We start from the raw sequence: 17864 nt of genomic DNA on the forward strand, positions 1-17864 counted from the left end.
GTCTGGCAGGAGATAGGCTCCCACTGACTTCTTCTACTCCGTAGGTGCTGGCACAGCAGAGAGCTGAGCAGCAGCGACGGGAACTAGCACAGAATGCCAGCTCAGACACCCCCATGGACCCTGTCACCTTCATCCAGACTCTGCCCTCAGACCTACGCCGTAGTGTTCTAGAGGACATGGAGGATAGTGTGTTGGCCGTGATGCCACCTGACATTGCAGCTGAGGCTCAAGCCCTGAGACGAGAGCAGGAGGCCCGGCAACGGCAGCTCATGCATGAGCGTCTGTTTGGGCACAGCAGTACCTCTGCGCTCTCTGCCATTCTCCGAAGCCCGGGTACAGAGGGAGGCAAGTGGGAGGGCTCTGGAATGTCTAGCTTTGCCAGCTGAGTCTCTGTTTATTCCCCTTTGCATCGCCTGGACCCAGCCTACCACCCCTCCCCAGACTCAATTTCCTTTTTCTTTCCTTCCAGCTTTCACCAGTCGCCTTAGTGGTAACCGTGGGGTGCAGTATACTCGTCTTGCCGTGCAGAGAGGTGGCACCTTCCAAATGGGTGGTAGCAGCAGCCATAACAGGTAACTTGGTCCTTTTTTTCCATCTTACCCCACCACCTTCCAAGTCTGGTAGTCCAACTCCCTTAATTTTGTAGGTGGAGGAACAAGAATCCTTAGAGGCATGCTGAATGACCTCTCTGAGGACATTACATTGAATGAGTAGGGGAGGCAGATCTTTGGAGTCTCCCTTCAGAAAGCCACACCTTTAAATTAGTCTAGCTACCAAAGATGACACCACAAAGGCAAGCTGGCGGCGGGTACTGCTAGCGGTGGTTTTAACAAGGACAACCACCTCCCTCCTGTGCAAATAGGAAAACCCCAAACTGCTTAGCTTGAGATTGTAGCAACCAGGCGGGGGGGGGGGGGGCAGGGAGGGGCAGAGAAAGTTATTAATTAATGAGGCGGAAGTAAACATGCCAAAATGTTGATTGGTTCCTATGAAGCAAGCAACCCCAGAGTGATCTTGAGTGGGCAGAAATGAAGCATTATTTCCTAGACACTATGCGTGCAGCCAGATTTTCCTAGTCAATGGATGATCCAGACCTGGGCTAGAATCTTGTTCTCTGCTCAGTTGTCGTATAACATAGAACAAGTCACTAAACCCATTGGAGCCTCTTATTCATCAGCTCATCAGTGGGTGATACTGCAGCCTTGTGAAGATAGAGACATTATAAAGTGCCTGGTCCATTGTAGCAGCTCAACAGGGCAACTGCCGTAGAAAGTCTCCCTGGAGGTATCCAGCTCCTCCTCCTCCTCCTCCCCTGGGCTTGTGCCTAATCCCAGCGCTCTAGTGGAAGTGTTACCCAGAAACCATGTTCTGTCCCCAGGCCTTCCGGCAGTAATGTGGACACTCTCCTCCGCCTCCGAGGACGGCTCCTTCTAGACCATGAAGCCCTGTCTTGTCTCCTGGTCCTACTTTTTGTGGATGAGCCGAAGCTCAATACGAGCCGTCTCCACCGAGTACTGAGAAATCTCTGCTACCACGCTCAGACCCGCCACTGGGTCATCCGCAGCCTCTTGTCCATCTTGCAGCGTAGCAGTGAGAGTGAGCTATGCATTGAAACACCTAAGCTCTCCACGAGTGAGGAAAAGGGGAAAAAATCGAGCAAAAGCTGTGGGTCAAGCAGCCATGAGAACCGTCCCCTGGATCTGCTTCACAAAATGGAATCAAAGAGCTCCAACCAGCTTTCCTGGCTCTCAGTGTCCATGGATGCAGCCTTAGGCTGCAGGACTAACATATTCCAGATCCAGCGTTCAGGGGGCCGCAAACATACTGAGAAGCATGCAAGCAGTGGCTCCACTGTCCACATCCACCCCCAGGCTGCTCCTGTTGTCTGCAGACACGTTCTGGACACACTCATTCAGTTGGCCAAGGTGAGGAGCTTGATGGAAACCAACTCCTGGGGAAGGAAGAGGGGTTGACAGCCTGAGTGAAATCTCCACATTAAGGTGGCTAGCAAGTCTTTCTGTCTGCTATTTAAGTCTTGAGCCCCCATTTTCCTTCAGGGAAATTGTCTGATAAATGATTCTTCACCCTTTAAAATTCATATGCTTTATCTCATGCAGCCATCAGCACCTGTCTGCAATCTGTACAGATAAAGAAGATATGGGATTCAGGACATGTGACTAGGAAGTGTTAGAGCTGGACCTAGAACTTAATTCTGATCCAGTCAGTGCTCTTTCAGTAATGGGCATTGCTACCATGTGTTGAGAGCCTGCCTTGTGCGGGCCGCTGTGCAGAATACATCATCATCTTTAATCTCGACAACTTGGCAAGTCAGTGCAGTTTCCTCCCCATTTCATAAATGCAGAGGCCGAGGCTCAGAAAAGTTTGCCAATCAGTCTGTCTGTTCCTCTAGGCCACTTGGCTGTCTCTTGGATCACACTCCTGTGTGACATGTCCCTCTTATTAGCGAAGCGATCTAAAGGAGTGAGTGGGAAGCAGTTGTCTTTCCCAGTCGGAGACCTCTCTGAATCAAGCCTGTCCTTTTCCTGGCAGGTGTTTCCCAGCCACTTCACACAGCAACGGACCAAAGAACCAAACTGTGAGAGCGATCGGGAGAAGGGCAGTAAGCAGGCCTGCAGCCCATGTTCCTCACAGACCACCAGCAGTGGCATTTGCACAGACTTCTGGGACTTGTTGGTAAAACTGGACAACATGAATGTCAGCCGGAAAGGCAAGAACTCCGTGAAGTCAGTGCCAGTGAGCGCTGGTGGTGAGGGGGAAACCTCCCCGTACAGCCTTGAGGCCTCTCCCCTGGGGCAGCTCATGAACATGTTGTCGCACCCCGTCATCCGCCGGAGCTCTCTCCTAACCGAGAAACTCCTCAGACTCCTTTCGCTCATCTCAATTGCTCTCCCAGAAAACAAAGTATCGGAAGCACAGGCTAATTCTGGCAGCAGCGCTGCCTCCACCACTGCTGCCACCTCCACCACATCTACCACCACTGCCACCGCCGCCTCCTCCACGTCCACACCCGCGGCAACCACCCCTGTCACTTCTACTCCAGCCCTGGTCGCCGCCTCCGCTATTTCCGCCATTGCCGTAGCTGCTTCGACCACAGTGACTACCCCCACGACTGCTACCACTACTGTTGCAAGTAAGTGTGCGTGGAGGCTGGGAGCTCCCACCTCTCCCCACCCCTCCCCACCCAGGTAGTTCTCCCGAAATGATAGCCATCAATCACCTTGGCTTCATGTTTATGAGAGCAGAATGTGTTTCTTCTCACCCTTATCAGTTGCAGGTCTCTCCCTCTCCCCCTCCCCCCCCCAGGACCAGCAGGCATTCACTGACTGCGGCTTCCTGAGGCTAGGCACCGAAAGAGAAAGAGAAAGCAAGTCTCTTTCTTGAGGGAATGCCCAGCCTCTCCAACCTGTTCTCGTAAGAGCAGGCAAGGTGCGGTGTTGTGTCAGTCAGGGTAGCCAGACTAACCCAGGAGATGTAGGAAAGGAGCCCTGCAGCAGGTCAGTAAGAGGTAGCCGAAGACATACATGGGAGAGCATCCCAAGGCATTTAGATTTGGCTTTGCTGGGTGGGTTTTCACTTCCACCACCACGTTCCCATTTTGAAGCTCTAGACAGTTCAGTTCCTTGATCCTGCCACCTAAGTCTCTGGCCTGTGAGCTTCGTGGAGGTTTACCGTGTTCTCTTTCCTCAAAGCTTCTACTACTAAGGGCAGCAAATCTCCAGCGAAGGTGGGTGAGGGGGGCAGCGGTGGTGCAGACTTTAAGATGGTATCCTCAGGCCTCACCGAAAACCAGCTACAGCTCTCCGTGGAGGTGAGTCCAAGCTCTTCTGACCTGCCAAGGCTGGGGTGAAAGGCTCCACAGGGTAGGTCCAGTTTGGGTTCTCAGGATGGGGCTTACACCTTCTCGTTTGTTTTCCCAGGTTTTGACATCCCACTCTTGTTCTGAAGAAGGCCTAGAAGATGCAGCCAATGTGTTACTGCAGCTCTCTCGTGGGGACCCTGGGACCCGGGACACGGTTCTCAAGCTGCTACTCAATGGAGCCCGCCATTTGGGTTACACCCTTTGTAAACAGATAGGTAATAGCAGGAGTAAAGCGTTGTGTCTTTGTGAAATCTTCCATTTTGAAGTGTCACCTCTTCTGGAAACCTTCCCCGAGTGCCCTACCCCCTGTAGCCTCTGTCAACACTAACACTGGATTATTGTCTATTTTCCTCTGTTCAGTTGCTCGAGAGCAACAGTGGGCTTCTGTCTACATCCCCAGTGCCTTGACATGAGCAGGTGATCCGTGCTTGGTGAAATGAGAAGAGAATGCTTGGGAACAGCATTGCCTCTTCCCTGCTCCCCTCTGAGCTCCCTAATGAGGCTGCTGCGCAGAGCAGCTTCACCACCTCAAAGATGGGTCCGTGCTGCATTCGGCCTCAGGGCTTGTATCATTAGAACGACACCATCTGCTTCTGGGTACTTCTGAGAGCGCAGAACTACAAAAACACTAATTCACACCTTCTTCCTCCCTGTTGGACCAAGAAGAGTGCTAAAACCCAGAGCGATAGAGTGATTAGATCAAGGACTAGCGACCAATTCCCTTTAACTATAGTCTCTCTGCTCTTTCTCACCCCTGTCCTAATCATAGGTCTCCCTAGATCTTGACTACCTACTTAGGGATCTCTCCCTTTCCCACAAATGTCCCTGAAGACATTGCCCTGTTCTTGGTTGCGTGAGTTTTCCAGAAAGCGCTTGGCCTCCAGCCTCTGACCTTTCTTTACTGCTACCATTTATTCAGCATCTGTGGTCCAGGCACTGTGTAGACATTCTGCTAAATCATTATCTCCTAATTCTTACAGCAGTCTTGGGAGGTTACACAGTATTTATTCCCACAGGTAAGATACATAAGCAACCTGGGAGAGAAGGGTCAAGAAGTTTGCCTCAGATCACCACAAAACCTCAGTAATTTCAGGAGATAGACAAGATTTAGACTGGGCCTTGCTGGGCTCCAGGTGGCTGGCCCATGAGCACATGTAATGAGTTTATACCCAACTAGAATTCCTTCTCACTCTGGATTCTTTGGTGCTGAGCAGAGAGGTTAGCTGGGCTGGTTTCGGCTGCTGCACTGGCAGAGTCTCTGAACATTTACTGGCTCCTCTGCCTGCCCAGGTACCCTGCTAGCCGAGCTGCGGGAATACAATCTGGAACAGCAGCGGCGAGCCCAGTGTGAGACCCTCTCTCCTGATGGCCTGCCTGAGGAGCAGCCACAGACCACCAAGCTGAAAGGCAAAATGCAGAGCAGGTGGGTTGTGGCCACCCTTTCAACTGGGGGCTAGAGTCTGGGACATTCTGAGATGGATGGCTCTTTCCTAGTCTTTCCCCCCCCCCCCCCTTTGGATGATTTTCCGATCTGTCCTATACATACTTGACCAATTTTTTTTCTACCTCTCTCTACTTGTAAGATTTCTTCCTGAGGTTCTTTACCCCTCTGGTTGACACCAAAGAGCCCTGATTGCTCTGGGTGTCTGTGTTTTGACACTGTCAGTATACGCAAGCCACCTCTACACCATCTAGGTTTGACATGGCTGAGAATGTGGTAATTGTGGCATCTCAGAAGCGACCCTTGGGCGGCCGGGAGCTCCAGCTGCCTTCTATGTCCATGTTGACATCCAAGACATCTACCCAGAAGTTCTTCTTGAGGGTACTACAGGTCATCATCCAGCTTCGGGACGACACACGCCGAGCTAACAAGAAAGCCAAGCAGACAGGCAGGCTAGGTATGGAACTAGAGTGTCCAATTGAGGGTTAGGGTTGGTGGTGGAGAACCCAGAGTTCCTGGAAGGGCAGGACTTAATGTCCTGTCTCCTTCCTGTTTGACCTTGTCCAAAGGAAAACGGTGATCCTGGTGTTAAATGTTGATGGTTGTGTTCTGTTTCTTATTCAAGCTATGTATGCTTAGAAAATTGATTAGGGCAAGTGGGAATTAAGGGAGAACAGAAATATGACAAGGAAATTGGGGATCAGCTTTGTGCTGAATGAGACTTCACTCAGTGGGTGCACCTCCTTTCTGGCTCCCTTGATCATTCCTAACTAAAAATGCTGCAGCCATGGCCTGCCAAACCCTCCCCCCCCACACACACCTTGTTGTTCCTGTCCCCATAGAACCCTCTCGCCATGCTCCCTGCCCTTATTTGTAATGGTACATCTTAGTGTGTGATGTTGAGTGTACTGAAGCCAAAAACTCAAACACACCTCAGCAAGGTGCCCTGTGGCAGCCCAGGAGCTAGGAGAGAGAATACTGGGCACTTTTGCCTTCTTACATTTTGTATCTTGCCTTCCTTTTTTCTTTCTCCCAGGTTCCTCCGGTTTAGGCTCAGCTAGCAGCATCCAGGCAGCTGTTCGGCAGCTGGAGGCTGAGGCTGATGCCATTATACAAATGGTACGTGAGGGTCAAAGGGCCCGGAGACAGCAACAAGCAGCAACGGTTAGCATGATGCCTGTGGCCCCTCATTCATTTGTCTCTCTCTCTCTCTCTCTCTTCTCCCCCACCATGTCATCAGTGGGGTTCACTGCCATGACCTTGTATGCTTTTGCATTAAGTTTATTATATGAATGCTTCTGGGAAACAGGGTTACTTTTCTGTTGGTATTTTCCTTACTGTTTGTTGATTGGTTCATTTGTTTGGTTTGAAATTTGATTTGTTTTAAAGCTTGGCCATCATACCCCACTCCCTGCTATCCAGTCAACAGTGGCGCTTTTGCAAACTGCCTAATGCTAAGTGTTTGGGTTCGGGGGGGGGGGGGTGGGTAGGGTAAAGATTTTTTTCAGTTTCATGTAACAATACAGGTACACCAGAGACATCTCAGGAATCCTACCCTTGAAAGTCTCCCAAACTTGGTGCACACAGCCCCCCACACAGCTACTTCTGTCTGTGGCTGTTCCCTCCACCCTGACCTCAGCCTCCATTTCCTCTAATCCCTTGGCACCTAGGCACTTGGGCACTTTTAGGAGAAAACCCTCAGGTACTGAAATAGTCAGCTCAGTGTTGAGAACAAGTGGAGAGTGGCTGCAGTGAAAGCTTGGTATCACATAGGTATGCTTGGGCACTCTCACTGTTTCCCTGTCCTTGAGACATACAAGGCACACTTTCAAGAGTCAGGAAATGAAGGTATCCCTGAGAATAGCCTAGAATTTGGAGGCAGTGACCGCAGTAGAAACGAAAAGCTGTTATTCTCAAGTATCTCTTTTTTTGCCCAGTCTCTTTCCCATAACCTGATTAGGTCAGTTTTGTTTTTTCAGTGATCCCACCCAAGAGAGGCTGCGCTAGTTCCCTTAATGGTGCCCTTTTTGTGAGCAAACAAAAACAGAACAAGCCTCCCTTCTGTTCGTCTCAGTTATACATACACATACATGTCCACACATGTATACGCACACACATTTTTAACAAAGGAAAGAAAACCTGTCCCAGAAGGAAGTTTGAAGTCTGCATCCAGGTAGCTGGTGTCTGAGTAGGCACAGGAGGTTCACAGCAAAGTAGGTGGGGATGCCATTCTTGGGTCCTGGGGAGCTACAGTTTCTAAACCAGACATGGGACGAGTCCTTCCAAACTTCATGTGAGAAGTGGAAGGGCCACCCTCGTCTGTCCATTAGGAAAGTAAAGTTGCACCCTTTATGTGACTTTCTCTCCCTTTTATCCAGTCGGAGTCTAACCAGTCGGAGGCATCTGTCCGGAGGGAAGAGTCACCCATGGATGTGGACCAGCCATCTCCCAGTGCTCAAGATACTCAAACCATTGGTCAGTCCTACTTCCTGTTTCCAGCCCAGCACAAGGGAGGGCCAGTCTTAGGAAATGGCTGCTGGATCACCTGCTCTCAACGTACATAAGCTCAGTGCTTTCTGATGTTCATTGTTGTTAGGATTAAGCAGGTTCATGTGTGTGTTTAGCACTTAGAGTAGTTCTTGTCACGGAATGAATGCTGTTATTAGTAGCATTTCTCAAAACTTATCATACACACCACCAGTGCTAGAGCCAGGATTAAAGCCTGAGGCTGGCAGAACCTTGAGGAATGGCCAGGATTTGATTTGAGAATGAAAAGCAAAGGTCAGGAAGAAGCCTAAGCAGGGCAGGTGTGTGGTGGAGAGGTGGGCATAGAGAGAAAGGAAGAAGGGTTTGTGAAAAAGCAGTTGCTTCTTTCCCATCCAGAAAACGAGGCTGCATTGTGCTGCTTGGCTACTGGGCAGAATTTAGAACATATCTCCGATGGATACCAGGAAAAGAGTGAGACATGAGGGTCCATCTATCACGCCATGGCTTCCCGGGATTTTTTTTTTTTTTTTTTTTTTTTTTTTTACTGCCCCAGGACAAGATGACTCATGGAAAACGGCATCAGACTCAACCCTGTCCTTGGAAAAGAAAATAGGGGGAGAGCAGCCTGCTTCCAAGAGCAGCTGTCAGAATTTAATGAGGAGAATGTCCTAAAATGTACTTTGTAAACTAGAATGCAATCAGCCCAAGTACCACCACTGTTGGATTCCCTCGGGGACCCATGGGTGTCCTGGGAGCTGGTGAGACAGGACTAGATGGGCACTGTCCAGTGGGACTTTCTGCTGTAGCTGTTAGCCACATGTGGCTACTGAGTGTTTGAAATGTGGCTCCTGCAACCAAGGAACCAGATTTGTCATTGTTTTCATTTCATTTCATTTCATTTTAAAGTTACATAGCATCCAATGCAGAACTAGACCTTACTCTCAGATGTTGCTCAGTGAGTAATAGTGGCTTAAGGGACCAGTCTCCCGTGATCTCTCTAGTAGTGTTTGGTCTGGGAAACATCTAAAAGAGAGAGAAATCTCAAAGGGTTTGTGACTCTTTTCTGTGTGTGCAGTAGCTTCAGATGGAACCCCACAGGGGGAGAAGGAAAAGGAGGAGAGGCCGCCTGAATTACCCCTGCTCAGTGAGCAGCTGAGCCTGGACGAGCTGTGGGACATGCTAGGGGAGTGCTTAAAGGAACTGGAGGAATCCCACGACCAGCATGCGGTGCTAGGTGAGTTGTCAGCATCCAGCTCTCAACTCATGTTCTGCTCTGGAGCCCTCTCTGCCAGCTTACTTTCCTTCCTCTGGCTCAGTGTCTCTGTGATGAGAATTCAAAACAAAGTTGTTTTTTCTCTGACCTTGCTATCATAAAAAAGATTGGCCTTCTCTCTTAATATCGCCTGTGTTTTGGTTTTTAGACCAGAGGAATCTTGATGGGCAAATGGCCTATCCCATTTTTCTTTGAGTTCAAGGAAGTTCTGACTTCCTCTGTGGCTTTGTTCTGCCATTATGATTTCTCTGCAAGTTTTCTTTATTTCTTCCTCCACTTTAGATTTTTGTAATTTGTTTGTCAAAGCGAAGAGGTTTCTAGAGTGGGGCTCATAAGAGTCACTTTGCTTTCGTTCCTGCCCGCAGTGCTGCAGCCTGCCGTCGAGGCCTTCTTTCTTGTCCATGCCACAGAGCGCGAGAGCAAGCCTCCTGTCCGAGACACTCGAGAGAGCCAGCTGGCACACATCAAGGACGAGCCTCCTCCACTCTCCCCTGCCCCCTTAACCCCAGCTACACCCTCCTCCCTTGACCCCTTCTTCTCCCGGGAACCCTCATCTATGCACATCTCCTCAAGCCTGCCCCCCGACACGCAGAAGTTCCTTCGCTTTGCAGGTACAGAGAACCCTCAGACCCTCACAAGTAGAAGCCTTCATCTGATACAGGGTCGTGTTCGTACGTTTTATCCTCCACTGGTTCAGGAGAGAGAGAGGGATGGGGGTATGTGTGTGTTAGAAGTTGAACTGAGTCATTATGGAAGCCCTTATGCTGCTCTAAGGGATTTAGACTTTACCCTGAAGCCATAGGAAGCCAGGTGTGGGTAGAAATGGTCAGAGGCACATCCACACCTCGTGGCTGGTCCCTGGCTTTGGTGAGTTCCTTTTTTAGGCCCCTGACAAAAGGGAAGAAAGAATGGCTGGCTGGTTGGCTGTCTCAGCCTTCTGGGACCCATGGAGTGCTGATTGCTGCTGTCGTTTGTCCCCTCAGAGACTCACCGCACTGTGTTAAACCAGATCCTACGGCAGTCCACCACCCACCTTGCCGACGGGCCTTTTGCTGTCCTCGTGGACTACATTCGTGTCCTCGACTTTGATGTCAAGCGCAAGTATGTGCCCTTGATGTTGGGGGATCAGGAGCTCCCCAAAGGGCATCTCCCCTCCCAGAAGGGAGTTGCTCCTGGGGCCAGAAGTTTGTCTTGGTGGCAGACACGTGGAACAATGCTGATGGGGAAGGAAGACACTCAGCTGAAGCCATGCCACTCACTCTCCCTGCCTTCTCCACTCCTTCTCCATTGTTATCAGCAAGATCAGAGCCACGTGATTTCTAAAGACCCATTCTGTCCATTGGTGTAGTAAGGAGGGGCAGGTGGCAGGCCCCCTCAGCTTCTGCAGACTCCCAAGTCAGCCCTGCTCTTCCTCCCTGTCCACAGACGCATGCTCCCCTGTGTGCTATAGAATTCCATGTCATATCTCTGTGGCCACTCATTCAGTGGAAATGGAGAAAATTTAGAGTTGGTAATGAATGAGCTACCTTCCACACCACCAACAACTACCAGGCACTTCCCAAGTGGGTAGGGAGGCAGAGGTGGCAACATTGTGGGTCTTTAAAAAAAATGTGTTTTATTTGAAAGAGTTACAGAGAGGGAGAGACAGAGATCTTCCATCCACCAGTTCACTCCCCAGATAGCTGCGACGACCAGTGCCGGGCCAGGCCGGAGCCAGGAGCCAGGAACATCATTCAGGTCTCCCACATGGGTGGCAGGGGTCCAAACACTTGGGACCATCTTCTGCTGTTTTTCCCAGGCCATTAGCAGGGAGCTGGATCAGAAGTGGAGCAGCCGGGACTTGAACCTGCACCCATGTAGGATGCCAACACTGCAGGCGGCGGCTTTACCTGCTCCACCACAGTGCTGGCCCCAATTGCGTTTTCATCCTAGTCAGACAAACGGAAGTTTGCTCTGCCACCCTCAATCCTATTTTCCTTCCTTTCCTGCCTCCCAAGGTATTTCCGCCAGGAGCTGGAGCGTTTGGATGAAGGGCTCCGGAAAGAAGACATGGCTGTGCACGTCCGCCGTGACCATGTGTTTGAAGATTCCTATCGTGAGCTGCATCGCAAATCCCCTGAAGAAATGAAGAATCGATTGTAAGAACCCTGAGAAGAGAACAGATTGGGGGGCTGGCTGGCAGGGTATTTCTAACAGAAACAGTTTCTTATTCTGGCCTCTAATTTAGGGATGTTCCTCCCCTCCCCGCATGAGTCTGGTTTAGGTAATCTCACTGAGCTTCTCCCATCGTCTGGGCTTGCGCCACTGTCATACTAGGGCTAGGAAACCTGCTGAGCCGCTGGTACCCCGGCGGGTGGGGGAGGTCGTACTTGGATGAGTGGTCCCTGACCACTGCACTGGTGCTTCTGAAGGCAGGAGGTTGACGGTTGGCCAGGAAACCAGAGTCTTCCCCGATTGTGCCCTGCTCTTCTAGCACACCCCACTTCCTCTCAGTGGCTTCATTTAGGCCTCTTAACCTTGCCTGCTGAACGTGTTTTCTGGAATATTGGCACATCTGTACTGATATTTCAGGACCTCTCTCCCAACCATCAGGGATGGGGTTGTGTGTGTGTGTGTGTGTGTGTGTTTCTGTCCCAGCTCTCCAGCCCCTCTATGGGCTCTCCCGGCACTCTGACGTCACTTCTCTATCTGTAGACACTGCACTCCCCAAAGACTTCTGCACAGCACTTCTGTCTCTGCTCTCTTAATGCAGGTATATAGTATTCGAAGGAGAAGAAGGGCAGGATGCCGGAGGGCTCCTGCGGGAGTGGTATATGATCATCTCTCGAGAGATGTTTAACCCGATGTATGCCTTGTTCCGTACCTCACCCGGTGATCGAGTCACCTACACCATCAACCCGTCTTCCCACTGCAACCCCAACCACCTCAGCTACTTCAAGTTTGTTGGACGCATTGTGGCCAAAGCTGTATATGACAACCGCCTCCTGGAATGCTACTTCACTCGGTCCTTCTACAAACACATCTTGGGCAAGTCTGTCAGGTTAGGATGTGGTACAGTCCTTGCACTGTCCTCAGCCCTGGAGGTCAAGTCCTTGTGTTTCACTGCTGTATGTCCTCCCTTCCCCCGGCCCATGACCCCTCTCTCTGTTTTTTAGATACACAGATATGGAGAGTGAAGATTACCACTTCTACCAGGGCCTGGTTTATCTGCTGGAAAATGATGTCTCTACACTAGGCTATGACCTCACCTTCAGCACTGAGGTAGGTCAGGACGTCCTCAGCACAGTACATCCTGACCAGCCTAGGAGATGTGATTTGGGATCGCCTTGCAGCTGGCCCTGGATAACGTCTCATAGTTCTAAGAGGGCCTCTTCTTACAGTTCAGTGCCCCATGTCCCATGGCAGTGTGGCAAGTGTTCATGTGAGACATTGCAAACAGAAAAACCAGAATGCATTAAGCAATCCAGGCTGTTTACTAATTCCCCCTTTATTAAAAAAAATGCTATGGTACATAATAATTCTTTCCCCAAAGTAGTTCACTGTAAAAAAAAATATATACAGAGAAAAATGAAAAACAGAAAATATTTGAGGCTACTCTTCCCCCAAATTGTTTTCCACAAAGATTGTGCCCTCTGCACTTTTCCCTTACTGTCTGCTGCCTTTATGTGTTTTGGGACATAACTTCCCTCTTTCTGACCCTCAGCCCTTGCCTGCTAGGGGAGTTGTAGGCTACTAGGAGCAAGGACCGTCACTGTTCAGATGGGCTTGCCTTGCCTCCTGCCCAGCACCTGGCAGATGGGTTCCCAGGCACCCATGGTGGTCCCATCCTAGACTAAGCCTGATACGTATAATTGGTGTTTTGGGTTTTCCAGGTCCAAGAGTTTGGAGTGTGTGAAGTTCGTGACCTCAAACCCAATGGGGCCAACATCTTGGTAACAGAGGAGAATAAGAAGGAATATGTACACCTGGTGTGCCAGATGAGAATGACAGGTAAGGGAAATGCCCCTCAGACCTCCAGGTGCTCAGCTTGGGAAGAAGTCAGATTTCATTCATTTCACAAGCATTTTTTGTCCTCTTCCCCTATGGTACAGCCATAAATGCCTTGCACAAAAGGAGTCCAAAAAAAAAAAAGAGTCAAAATAATTTAACCTCCTCTCTCATATAAGGACTTAGAGGCAGAGTAGTAGGAGAGAAAGACAGTCCAACAGCACCTCATAGCATCGGGAGCTAAACTGGGGATCTGTGACCTCTAACAGTCGCAGAGTTCAGAAGCCCCATGGCTTTTTTGTTCTCTCCCCAGGGGCTATCCGCAAACAGCTGGCCGCTTTCTTAGAAGGCTTCTATGAGATCATTCCGAAGCGCCTCATTTCCATCTTCACGGAGCAGGAATTAGAGCTGCTCATATCAGGACTGCCCACCATTGACATTGATGATCTGAAATCCAACACTGAGTACCATAAGTACCAGTCCAACTCTATTCAGGTGAGCTGCTGCTGGCATCCCTCCGTGAAGGGTCCTCTGAGCCCAGGCAGTGCCAAGTGTATGATGTCAGATAAACCAGTACTCTCAGAGGAAGGGGACTGTGGGTGGCAGTTTACCTGTACCTAACTCTTCGTTCTTCCAGAGCATATTTTCAGAGGATGTTCTTGCCCATCTTACAAACGAAAGATCTGAAGCCCATCGCACAGAAGGGACTTGCCTGAAATCCCAAATACCCTCCTGGTTCCCAAATTCCATCCCTCCTCACTCCTCTCCTAGGAGCTCTTTTCTTAACACCAGCTTCCTGGTGTCTCTCCTGCAGATCCAGTGGTTCTGGAGAGCATTGCGTTCTTTCGACCAAGCTGACCGTGCCAAGTTCCTCCAGTTTGTCACGGGTACATCCAAAGTGCCCCTACAAGGCTTTGCCGCCCTCGAAGGCATGAATGGCATCCAGAAGTTTCAGATCCATCGAGATGACAGGTCCACAGATCGCCTGCCTTCAGCTCACACATGGTAAGAGAAAAGGCTTGTGTCTCCTTTTCAGCATTCAGATCAAGCTTGCATACTTTGACGCTTCCAGGTCTCTACCCTGCCCAAGGTTGGGAACACAAGTCTGGCCCAGTCCAGGATCTTGGATAGTTTACAGTTTGGTGGTTCGACGGAGAAGGTGATGTTTAAGATGGGAGGACGGGCAAGACAGGAAGTGGGGGCTGGGGAGACATTGGCAGGTAAGCTCTGCCCCAGGGGAGCATGATGTTCCAGGACTTAGCATAGCTGGAGCAAGGAGAAATTGCAGGGAGCAGGAAGCTCAAGAAGTCAGTAGAAGTCAGAGCACCAGTGACCCTAAATACCTCTCTAGAGTTGGTACTTTGAAGCCCATGCCTGTTAGGTAAGGCAGTAATGTTGATGGGAGAGTGACAGGGTCAGGTTTGTTTTTAGTGCCTGCTGGCCAGTGGCAGAGCCAGCTTAAAGAACAGCAGGCCAGGCGAGGACAAGATTGGGAATCAGCTAAAATTGAGGCATAGGCTGCCTCAGGGAGGGAGAGTCAGGTGGGAATCCAGGGGTTTATTGGGTTGTTGTCTTTCCTCGTGAACTGGTCTTTCTTCTTCCCCTAGTTTTAATCAGCTGGACCTGCCTGCCTATGAGAGCTTTGAGAAGCTCCGCCACATGCTACTATTGGCCATCCAGGAGTGCTCTGAAGGTTTTGGGCTGGCCTAAGGAGGCCCTGCCCACATCTGTGGGGTTTTTCTACCATTGTTGGACCTGGGGAGGGGGGAAATTTAAAAAGAACCAGAAAGAAAATGTCAAAAACCAATAAATGAAATCCACCAACTCACCATGTGTGTGTCCCAGCTGCCCCATCTTCCCCAGTGCATACCTGGTGCCCTTCTCCTGCTCATTCTCTCTCCTGCCCTCCCATTTCCTCGCCTCCTCTCCCCTTTTTGTGCCGTCCATGATCCCCCACCCCATGTGTTAAAAAAGGCGGTAGCCTTCGCAGGGACCTGTTTGTCCCAACTGTTTGAACAGTGTGCTCCTCAGATTCTGTGTTCAGAAGGATTTGCTGCATTGAGACTTGAAACCTTTGGATAGGGGAAAAATTATATATATATATATTTTTTTGTTCTGTTTGCATTTCTTAATTTGTGCTTGGAATGTGTTGATGTGCACAGCTAATGATTCAATGCGAGACAAGATTGGCGTCTGTGTTGTGGAGGTTTCAAATAAAGAGCACTCTTCATAACTCACCTTTCACAATGGAGTTTTTTTCAAACTTTTCAAAAAAAAAAAAAACTCAAAAGCACATGCTAGACATCTGGAGAAACGAATCCAAATGGGCTCTCCAAGAAAGCATCTCTGTCCTACCCACTCGCCCATCTGCCTCTACCACTGGAGCAACTTCCTCCTTCCAAGCTGATTCCCCCGCAGTCAGGAGAGATCGGCATCCACCCAGAACCGGGCTGCAGTCCATTGTGTAGAGTGGGACCTGCGCCTGCGCCTGCCGGCCACGATGGCATTAGAGATTGGAGCCAAGCACAAAGCATCACCTTGCTCAAGGGGAACAAAGCGCAGCAGGTTGTACAAAATTGTCAGAGAGCTCACTCTTCCCTCCCAAGGATTTCACTTGGGCAGTCTTCATAATCTCCGGCCTGGGGCTCAGTTGCAAATCTTGATTTCATTTGTTAATGGTTTAGTTCATTTTTAATAAATTTTAACAAGCAAAGAATTTGACTAGCTCGCCAGATTACCGTTCTTTTTGTTTGGTCTCTTCCTCTTGTCATCTGCCTGCCTGTCTGCCAGTCTGCTCACAGACCACCTAGGAGTTTCTTGTGGTTTTTACTCCATCCAGCACTTGAAGCTGAGCCAAGAACTTTGGTGGTCCAGCCTTCAAAGAAAAAAATAATTTAATAAAACTTTAGTTAGAAAAATTCACCCCAAGTTGTGCTTGCTTTGTGTGGTTTTTCTTATTCTGTAAGGTGCTCTCTCTGGAAGCGTCTCCCCATGGCTCTCCAGAGTGGGTAGAGGTGGCCGCTACACTTACTTCATATTCACAGTCTTCCGTAACTGGCCTGCGCGACACCGGAGAAGGTGGCTGCAGTGCCCCATCACTGTCCCTGGGCTGCTAATTGAGAAGAGATGGTGATCAGTTCTGATGGATGCAAAAGGCCAGAAGGGTTGGGACAGGCATCCCATTGTCAATGGCACTTGGGTTGAATCATCACACTACAGAGAAGGCCCAAGGTGGGGGGGGGGTTAGATAGCAGGAGTTTTCTTTATAGGACCTGGCGTGAGTGAGCAAGGATGGATGGTGGCTTGAGATGAGGCTGGGAGCCCAGGAGGGCTTTAAAATGGAAAGAATAAGCAAGAAGACAGAATTGCATAAACAAGAACTGGTTCTTCAAAATAAAGTAGAACAAAGCTCGTACGGGTCATTTAAATTTGAGAGGGACCCATGAGTTGGCGTTTCAGAGTTGCCTGCGGGAGCTGGAAATGCAGATGGAATGATCCTGAAGGAGAGCTAATCCAGTGGCATGCTTCCAAGATTGAGATCAGATGTCACTGGCCTCCCATATCAGGAGTGCTGATTGGAGTTCCAACTACCATGCTTCTGGTCCAGCCCCTGCTTAATGTGTCTAGCAAGGAAGTGGATGATGGTCCAAATGCTTCTGCCCTTCCTACCACCCATGTGGGAGGCCAGAATGGAGTTTCAGCTTCCTGGCTCTGGCCTGCCTTTCGCAGGTACTCAAAAAGTAAACCAGTGGATGGGAGATCAATCTGACTTAAAATAGTTTAAAGGTTGTTTAAGATTCACTTTATTTGAAAGAGCAACAGAGATAGATCTTCCATCTGCTGCCTCACTTATGGCTGCAACAACCTGCTCTGGGCCAGGCCAAAGCCAGGGCCATTAACTCCATCCTGGTCTCCACATGGTGGCAGGAACCCAAGTACTTGGGCCATCATCTCTCTTCCCAAGCTCATTAGCAGGAACCTGGACTGGAGGTGGCGGAGCTAGGACTAGAACTGGCGCTCCAATATGAAATGTGGGCTTCCAAGTGATGACTGAACCTGCTGTGTCACAAGGCCCACCCTGCAGTAGGAGAACTTGAATTTTAATGCTTGTTCAAGATTTATTTGGAGAACACATCCATCTGCTCACTTGTTCCCCAAATGGCCACAGAGGCTGAGGCTGGACCAGGCTGAAGCCAGGAGAGTGAAACTCCTCTCCCATGTGGATGGCTGAGTGTCCAAGCTGTTAGACCATCCAGTTCCTTCCCAGGTGCACCAGCAGGGAGCTGGATCGGAAGCGGGGCAACTGGGACTGCAACCAGCACTCTAATACGGGATGCTGGCATTACAAGTGGCAGCTTAAACTGCACCATAACACCAGCCCCTGAGTAAGAATTTTAACAGAGGGGCTGGCGCTGTGGTGCAGTACGTTAATCCTATGCCTGCAGTGGTGGCATCCCATAGGGGCACCAGTTCTAGTCCTGGCTGCTCCTCTTCTGATCCAGCTCTCTGCTATGGCCTGGGAAAGTAGTGGAAGATGGTCCAAGTGTTTAGGCCCCTGCACCTGTGTGAGAGACCTAGAAGAAGCTCCTGGCTTCTGACTTCAGATTGGCACAGCTCTGGCCGTTGCAGCCATTTGGGGAGTGAACCAGCAGATGGAAAACCTGTCTCCCTTTCACTGCCTGTAACTCTACCTCTCAAATAAAAAGATAAAATCTTTAAAAAAAAATTAACAGTTTTATTGAACACTTACCGTGTATTAGCAATGCTGAGAAGCCTCTGCTCTCAAGAGACTCATT

General features: G+C 49.9%; 1 protein-coding gene across 17 annotated transcripts in view; it reads left to right on the top strand.

The window, feature by feature from the left end:
• Positions 1-15358, top strand: part of HUWE1 (HECT, UBA and WWE domain containing E3 ubiquitin protein ligase 1) — a 140609-nt gene extending 125251 nt beyond the window's left edge. For 13 of the 17 annotated variants that reach the window (XM_062184542.1, XM_062184538.1, XM_062184550.1 and 10 more), the window contains 21 exons: positions 45-345; positions 470-572; positions 1379-1925; positions 2551-3151; positions 3711-3829; positions 3939-4095; positions 5171-5303; positions 5576-5778; positions 6358-6485; positions 7700-7796; positions 8205-8279; positions 8884-9042; positions 9447-9692; positions 10065-10182; positions 11079-11219; positions 11834-12121; positions 12237-12342; positions 12954-13071; positions 13382-13563; positions 13883-14073; positions 14676-15358. In XM_062184542.1, coding sequence (XP_062040526.1) covers positions 45-345; positions 470-572; positions 1379-1925; positions 2551-3151; positions 3711-3829; positions 3939-4095; positions 5171-5303; positions 5576-5778; positions 6358-6485; positions 7700-7796; positions 8205-8279; positions 8884-9042; positions 9447-9692; positions 10065-10182; positions 11079-11219; positions 11834-12121; positions 12237-12342; positions 12954-13071; positions 13382-13563; positions 13883-14073; positions 14676-14778 — 4116 coding nt within the window. In that variant the 3' untranslated portion in view covers positions 14779-15358. The remainder of the gene's footprint in view (positions 1-44; positions 346-469; positions 573-1378; positions 1926-2550; positions 3152-3710; positions 3830-3938; positions 4096-5170; positions 5304-5575; positions 5779-6357; positions 6486-7699; positions 7797-8204; positions 8280-8883; positions 9043-9446; positions 9693-10064; positions 10183-11078; positions 11220-11833; positions 12122-12236; positions 12343-12953; positions 13072-13381; positions 13564-13882; positions 14074-14675) is intronic. The other 4 variants (XM_062184548.1, XM_062184556.1, XM_062184549.1 and 1 more) reach the window with 3 other exon arrangements.
• The last annotated feature ends 2506 nt before the right edge of the window (positions 15359-17864 follow it).

The sequence above is a fragment of the Lepus europaeus genome, chromosome X (assembly GCF_033115175.1).
Source record: "Lepus europaeus isolate LE1 chromosome X, mLepTim1.pri, whole genome shotgun sequence".
NCBI lineage: Eukaryota > Metazoa > Chordata > Mammalia > Lagomorpha > Leporidae > Lepus > Lepus europaeus.